The sequence below is a fragment of the Lampetra planeri genome, chromosome 5, assembly GCF_965212315.1.
Source record: "Lampetra planeri chromosome 5, kcLamPlan1.2.h2, whole genome shotgun sequence".
Classification (NCBI taxonomy): domain Eukaryota; kingdom Metazoa; phylum Chordata; class Hyperoartia; order Petromyzontiformes; family Petromyzontidae; genus Lampetra; species Lampetra planeri.
Genome location: NC_136111.1, coordinates 17,179,936 through 17,187,733, shown reverse-complemented (window position 1 = coordinate 17,187,733; position 7,798 = coordinate 17,179,936). Strand labels below are relative to the sequence as shown.

Below are 7,798 nucleotides of genomic sequence, written 5' to 3'. Positions count from 1 at the left end.
GCAGCAGCAGCAGCAGCAGCTCCGCTTAAGGGCCGACGCGACGGGCGACCGTGCCATCTTCTGTGCAGTCGTCCAGCCAGTTGACCCTGTTCGCTTTGCTTGCTCGCTGACACAGACACTCATAAGCTCACTCGCTCGCTTGCTTCCTTACAAACTCACACACCTACTAGCTCTATTACCTGCCCAAACATCTACCTATTCACTCATTCTACAACACCGACCAAATTATCCACGGACTTAGCCACTTATCACGTGCAATGCACACTTTGTATCCACACACCATGGCCTCCACGCTATCAGTCGAGTCATTTTGTTGCGATTTTGTTTTTAAATATAATTTTATTTCTTTTAAACAAACATTTCAGACTCTCGAATGACACTCGCTTGCACAATCAAGAGGCTTTCTATCCAATGCACGGACAATGGGGGAAATGCAAGGGCAAGCCGCGGCCAAGCAGAAGCGCATTTTCACTCCCACAGAGAATCCGTCATGAAAATTGCAGACAGGAGTGGGACAGGAACGGAGGTAGTGGAGGGGTGGGTGGGGGGCAGGGGAGGTGGAGTTGGGGTGGCATCGCGCCGATGCAGTCCCATGGACAGGAGCTCTGCACTACGCATCGTGGGGGGGTGTCATGGGGGTAGGGGAACGGAGCCCTCTATGCGCCCCCCCCGCTAGAGCAGGCCCTTCGCCGTCTGGAAGGTAGGGTGTGCCTCGCATGCCAGGCGCCAGCGCGCCACGTGCGGGGGGCCCCCCATGGCCGCGGGCCCTCCCGATTGCGCCAGGGCGCTCCACATGACGACGTCGGCGAGCGAGAATTCGGCGCCGCCCAGCCAGGGTCGGCCAGGGCGGCCCAGCTCGGCGTTGAGGGCCTTGAGCACAGACGCCCGTTCCTTGGGGCTAGCGGGCAGCAGCTGCAGCGCGGCCACGTCCACCCAGGCGTCATCCTGCGTGCGTGCGACCGGGTCGCTCGGGGCGGCGCCTGCCAGCGCCCACAGGAAGCGAGCGACGTTGCCCTCGCCGTGCACGGGGCACGCGTGAGTGACGTTCACGCGCAGCTCGGGCCGCGGTACTGCAAAGACAAAGATCGCGCGTGTAGCCTTAACAGACTGTTGGGGCAAGTGCCGTTAGCGAGCGCCTATGAAATGCGGCACAGCACACAAAGGGGGGTACACAGTAGGTGGCCAACACCATGCCCGACCGCCTTTGTCTCCCCTGTGGCGATGTTTACACACCGCACCAGGTACTCATTTAAGGCTGAGTCGACCTAGGGGAGGCCCAGGACGGGTTCAGATAATCGTCACTGGTGTTAGCCGTGAGCGGGAATCGAACCCGGGTCGCCAGGTTCATAGCGCAGTGCGCTAACCGCTACACACACGTATCCACACACAGAGCTGTACACAGACATGCGATTGCACAAACACACATGGTTACACACACATACACACACACAAAGCCAAATGATCAACAGCATCAAAGGGCGCAGCCGTAACCGTGTCCTCAATGTGAGGAAGTGTGCGCGAGGTGTCTGCTTACTCATCCACTGGCCACACCGGATACTCGGAATTTGTAAACCCAGCTGAGGTTTCCTTGTCGTGGCTCTGAGGCTTGAGGTCGGGAAAATCAATGTCTTCTCATGTTCGACACGAGGCTTAACAGCCGTGTGGGCGGCACGCTCGTCATCGAGTCAGTAACCGACGAGTCGGCAGTTCGAATGTTACGAACAACGTTCACTTAACGTCCGAGTCATTGTTCGATCCACTGCGAGATGAAGGCCACCCAACACCATGTTGATCATGTGGGGGGGGGGGGGTGTGGTTTGACCATGCTTCACAAAGCTGGCCAATCAATGCAGGTTGATGAAGGGGGAGTTGAGGTAGGGGCAGGGGTCTGGGATGCAGGACCAGTTCAGTTTGTTGTTGTAACTTTCTGACCCTCCCCTACTGGACATCTGTGACAAAGAGCTTCATAGCTCATCGGATTCATCCAGTCTAAACAAAATAAAGATTTTGAGTTCAGATATCACTCACTACTGACATTAGCTGTGCTCAGGAATTGCAGTACACAAACCACTGTGCCATTGTTGCACCCGCATCACAAAATGTACGTGCAGCATGGAAAATACTGAAGTGGATGTTAAAGATCGTATTAAACACGGATTAAGCTGCCATTTGCCAAACTTCCCAAAGCAGAACACTCCTGAAAAAAATAGTATCAACTCAGTGAAGCTCTCCTGGATAAATAAGCGTAACACGTTATAAAGTGGCCAATCGCAAGGGTGGCGCGAGTCATAGAGTATCACTCCTAACTTAACGATGGCTTACTCTCATCAGATGTTTTTAATCAAAATATAGTGGCATCAAAATACACTGGTAGCAACGGAGATATCGCCAGACTTTAAAAGGAAAACCCCAGAGTGCAAATCTCAAATAAATAACAAGAGATGCTGCTGTGTGGACACAGTAAATTACAGCCCCCTGGCAAAAGAGGGAGTCAATCTCAGCTGGTTCTCACGTGGCTAAATAAAGGACCGATGTCAACGTGAAATGAGAGAACTACTAATAGCACCAAGTCTCGCTGAGCTCCATCTCACTAAACGCCATCTCACAGAGAGGTTCCAAGCCACCCGTGTGTACGTGCGTGTGTACGTGCATGCCCCACCCCACTGAAAAATTGCGCACTCCCGTGTGTGTGCATGTGTGTGTGTGTACACGCCACCAGTTTAGAGCAGTGGTGCACTGGTTGATCCACCGTGCTGTGACCTTCTATCTCAATTCGTGGCCACGGTTAACATCAGTGGCGAATGATATCTAAATTTATCTTGGGCCTTCCCCAGATTGAATCAGCCTTAAGTGAGTACCTATGAAGTGTTAAAAACATTAGCACTTGGGAAGCGAAGACAGTCGGGTGTGGTTCTGGCGACATCACCACGTTGTGCGCCATATGTTGGTCTTTCCAACAGTCTGTTAAAGGATTTCGCTCTCTGATGTGTTTTTGAGTTGTACCCGCATGTCGTTTGGCATAATGCCCAACATTATACTCCAGCACGCGGGATAAACTTCTACATGGCCTATCTTTATCGTTGTCCTATCAATCGGAGGCCCTAGACACCCATGTAGTTTGTGCGCTCGTGCATGCGTGCGTGCGTGCGTGCGTGTGCTGTTCCCCCACCATCTTTCCAGATGATGGTGAGCACGAGCTGGTGGTCGCTGCGGGAGTCGTTGGCGCTGGGCGGCCCCAGGCAGAGCCGCAGGGCAGGAGGCACGAGTGTGGTGGCGTTGGAGTGGACGTGCACAGCGGTCAGCACGCGGTAGCGGTGACGCAGCAGCTCGTGCAGCACAATCACGGACAGGGGCGGCCGTGCGGGGCTGGCGACCACCACAATGTCGCGCACGACACCACCGCCCTGGAGGCACAGAGCCAGGCCCATTCAGTCACGACTGTACTTCATCAATCCCAATTTTGATAACATTTGGAGGACATATTTGTATTTAGCCAAGAAAGATACTGGCCCAATTAATTATAGGTCAAATCTGACCACCCGTTCATATGTAGGTTAATGAAGTTTGACCAGACCCAGACCACTCGGTGGACTTCCAGGTATTGTAAAGTCCCTCGAAGTGTATGCAGAAAGGTGAGTCAGGTGTCATTTAAAAACTCCTGAATTAGTCTTGGAAGAAAAATATCCCTTGAAGGGAAATGGAAGAAAATAAAGAACAAATAAGTATGTTACTTTTTACCTTGACCTTATAAATGCAACAATCAAATAACGCAACCTCAGATTGTCTTATAAATATCGCATATTGCAGCACATCGACTAGCCAATAATCTCTGCAAGTTTGAAAGTGTGCCCTTCAATACTTTGGGAGTTGTTGCCATTTTCTTAGCACAGCTTCAGGCAGAAATGGATGATTCAGACTGATGACAAAGATATCGCCAATGATTAGTTTAGTTCATACTGCCACTACTAGAAGTGCTGTAGTTAGTGGTGAAATTCTAGCAATGTGTCCTGCCCAAGCCCATTTGTTTTCTTTAAAGTCAATACGATGTCTCCCTAACTTGCATATTTTCTCTAAGCCATGCGTTCCTCGTTCTATGTGCAATTCCAAACGTGCACTTCCCCATGGCTTCTCTGTGCACTTTTCTGCTTTTATTAAAAAACACGTGGAGAATATATTAACCATCTCAGATTTTCTGATGCAATAGTCATTCTAACAATCAATGGAAATCAACTACAGAACATTATTGCATATCTCAATAAAGATCAGGTCTTACCTGGTGATAAATAATAGCAATCAAGGCTAAACGTGGCGCCTCTTTCTTTGACTCTGCCCCTTCATGTCGTATTGTGTACGTCTGTTTTTTGTTTGTTTGTGGGGGTCAATGTCACTATACGAGTCTATTACTTCTTTTCCACTGGTACAACCGAGCCACACCGGGGCCATGTCGAGTCAACCCAGCATGGCTCAGGAGGTGTCAAGTTTTATCCACTGAAGAACCCGAGCCCATGCTACTGATGCAACGTATGACGAAAATGACTGAACCCGCCTCTGGCTCTGGTTGACCTGAATCAAATTCATAAGTCTTGTGAGGATAATGGCTCTGGCTTGGCACAGAAAATAAAGCCCTCATGGCATGGGTGCAATTGTGTGGCTTGGGTATGCCAGTGGAAAAGGGGTATATGTTTGTCCTTAAGTACCCATCTCTTTCACAATTTCTGAGTTTGGCCTCATGTGCCTGCGTCTGTACGTGACCCTGTCAGCCTGTGTAAGATTGCTGCCTTGGTATCTTAACCCACGCATTATCCCCGTCTCAGAATCGCCAGCCTCCTCTAAAGACGACCGCTTGTGTTGCGATCGAAACGTCGTAATTTTTTATTTTCTTTGAACCTATCTACGTGACTTTACCGAAAGACCCAAAGAATACAAAAAAAGCTGTCAAAGTTGTCACGCTGATGGTTCCGCACCGACGTACCATGCCAAAGATAGCGTCGAGCTGCCCATCGTGTTGGTGGTGGTGAGCAGGGCACGAGCGAAGCTGCGGCGAGGAGCTGGCACCGGCTGCAGGAGCTGAGCTCTGGGGCCCGCTGGGCACTAGCACGGCTCGCACCAGATCATCCACCTCGTTACGCAACTTGTGTAGCCGGCGCAGCATCGCCTCCTGCCGTTGCTCCAGCTCCAGCAGGGTGGCATCCTCCCCCTGCACCGCACATTCCAGCAAAGTTGATTTCTGTACTGAAAAACTGTGGCATGATGAAGTGCTTGTCTTGTCTACCCCTAGAACTGGTTGGTGATGGGGGGGCCTGGCTTGCCTGAGACTCATTGGGCTCATGTGGTTTCATCCACCCAGACGTGGCTTTGTTGGTCCAGGGTTGTGCTGCGTTATTGCCAGGGCTGGATGAAGCTTTATTAGGGTTCAGTATTTTGAGAGCCCCTCTTTGTATATTAAATTACTACCCTTTGCTGTTTTACCACTACCCATGTCTGATAACACACGATTGTTATTTATCTTGGTTATTTCAGTTCTGATGTTTAAATGTGATATACGATTTGTAAAGCTGATTAACAGTTCCAAATAAGAACGGCATTTCAATTTCGACACGACTTGCGGTAACAACGTACTGTACGCATAATGATGCGGCAGGGTGGCGCAATAGTAACACTTGTTCCTTGTGCCTCACGGCCAGAAGTTCCTGGGTTCGATTCCCGACTCGGGCGTCTTTGTGGCGTGTGTATGTTCTCTTCCTGTTCTGCGTGAGTGTCCACCGGATTCTCCATTGTCGTCCCATAGCAAAGAGCATAAACCATCACGCAAAGTCCAGTCATCCTCGCAGTGGATTTTGGCGAACCATCGAACAAAGACGACCGCGTTGACGCTTTCAGATGCGTTTCTGTCGCCATCTGGAACGCTCTTCCATTCCGATACAGTATTTGGAAGCCACCAGAGCAATGCACTTTTAAATCTAGATTGAAAGCTCATTTCTTTAGAACTGCTTTTGTGTTTAATTTGTTGTCCTTCCCCGCAACCTCCGATTAGCACGGATGGTTACGTAGGGTGCGAAAAAAGTTCAACATACTGTACAAAAATATACACATGTAACGTAATTGGCATTCATGGTGTGGGCTGAAATTAGGCACAATAACCCAGGAACCAGTCTCACGCGAGTCATAACTAATCATCTTACCATTTGAGTCCCCATCACATACCTGTCAACCCCTTGTCAGTGCTTACCTTATTAGGATACCAACTGAGACCTTATTGGTCACCCCGTGCCCTTATTAATCGCAACGAGCATCCTACAAAGTGCCATCACAAGGAAAAGACACAAAATACAAATGTTTTGTTGTTGCCCGAATTGAAACGGCTGTACGCCGTATGGACCTCAAAACTCAATTTCCCCTTGGATTAAACCGACCGTGTGTGTTCACAGGCTATGTCATCACCAAGAACCATGACAAGAGCCATGAACAAAACCACTTCAAGTCCCACATTGAGCCCCCATCGCCCAGCCGAGTGTCACCCCAAGACAGTCACTTTCCAGGTGCCTTTGACCACGCGAATCTAAGAATGAACACAAAGCCCCCGAATATAAAACAAAAAATAAGAGTGCAACACAGCCGAATTTACAACGATAGGACGTGCAATGGGACTGCCAAGTGTTGGAAATCACGTTAATTTCATTCAGTATTTTAGCGACAACGGTATGTGCCGGTTTACGATGGCCTTGCAGGAAGACGCCGCGTTGCACGGTGGCGCTGAACCGCTATTTTATTAAACTTTCTCATTGTACCACAACAACAAAACAAAACAAAACTCGCCACAACAACGGCAGCCAGAGGACACCTCCCCGCGACTGAAGCCCAGGAGACATTTAAACCGTGTTCGCATTAAATGCCCCCCTCAACCCGAGCGGCGCAAGGCCCAAGCCTACACGATTTTCCTAACAGCCCTGCCGGGCACCACCGCACCTGCGAGGCAGCGGCGGCGGCGGCGGCGGCGTCGACCCCGGGCGCGGCGTGGACGCCCGGGAGTCGGTACATGCAGCCGGGCAGATCCTCCAGCGGCGCGGAGCTATAGAACGGCTTCACCTTGTACATATTAATTGTATGTAACTCGACGATAAGTCTTCCCGCAACACCCCTCCCTAACTCGACAGTGTAAACTACCGCGCTTTGCGATCTGCGTAGAGGCGTCAGCGGGTGGCGTGAGACTAGCGGGGAGGAGGAAGTGGCCGGAAGTGGTCGGTCAGCACGTGTTTGCGACTTCCGGTGGCCTCAAATTTCATTTATTTGGTAGAGCCCTGTGAGCCATGTGGCTCTTAAGTTCAATCTGGCTGTGACGGTCCCACCTGATGAAACGTCGTGATTTTTATTTTACTTTTATTAATTAAATTTTTTACCTACGTGACTTTACCGAAAGAACTAAGAGTATGAATCCTTGCAGTCACGAAAGCTTCAAATCTAGAATCTTAAGTTCAAGTTCATTTATTAGGTATAGCCCTGTGAGCCATTCGGCTCTTGAATCGGGTGCAACCGCAACAAACAAAAAATAAAAACATGAACAGTACATGTTGTTTATGTCGTTTATTGTGAAAATTCCGTCACGGTTCCTATGATCACTGTTTCATTGCGTTCATGGCTTTATTTTGGTGATTTCGAAAAGTGTTTTGGTTTGGCCATGTTTGTTTGTTGTAATACGGAGGAAGACTGATGGCCTTAATCTAAGTTGTCTTGTGGTTGTTGTTTGACTTGCATCCCACTGGGATTTTTGCACACAGCGTTGGTGTACGGTGCTTTTTCT

The 7,798-nt window shown here is 49.8% G+C and overlaps 1 protein-coding gene across 2 annotated transcripts; it reads right to left on the bottom strand.

Annotated features, from left to right (window-relative positions):
• Window positions 1-319: 319 nt before the first annotated feature.
• Window positions 320-7,236, bottom strand: AIMP2 (aminoacyl tRNA synthetase complex interacting multifunctional protein 2). 2 transcript variants are annotated; one of them, XM_078594795.1, is made up of 4 exons: window positions 6,967-7,236; window positions 4,973-5,197; window positions 3,170-3,404; window positions 320-1,070 (listed from the first exon to the last, which is right to left on the bottom strand). In XM_078594795.1, the coding sequence occupies exons 1-4, from the start codon at window positions 7,093-7,095 to the stop codon at window positions 673-675; spliced, it is 987 nt and encodes a 328-aa protein (XP_078450921.1). In that variant the 5' UTR covers window positions 7,096-7,236; the 3' UTR covers window positions 320-672. The 2 variants fall into 2 exon arrangements, with proteins under 2 accessions (XP_078450921.1, XP_078450920.1); XM_078594794.1 differs by lacking the exon at window positions 6,967-7,236 and adding an exon at window positions 5,620-5,998.
• Window positions 7,237-7,798: the final 562 nt, after the last annotated feature.

Excerpts from the sequence above, each read along its gene's own strand:
- AIMP2 (XM_078594794.1), bottom strand. The coding sequence starts at position 5,898 with ATGGCGACAGAAACGCATCTGAAAGCGTCAACGCGGTCGTCTTTGTTC. Across the intron at positions 5,198-5,619 it reads GCCGCATCATTATGCGTACA|GGGGAGGATGCCACCCTGCT; the intron begins GTACGTTGTTAC and ends TGTGCGGTGCAG. Across the intron at positions 3,405-4,972 it reads TCGACGCTATCTTTGGCATG|GGCGGTGGTGTCGTGCGCGA; the intron begins GTACGTCGGTGC and ends CTGTGCCTCCAG.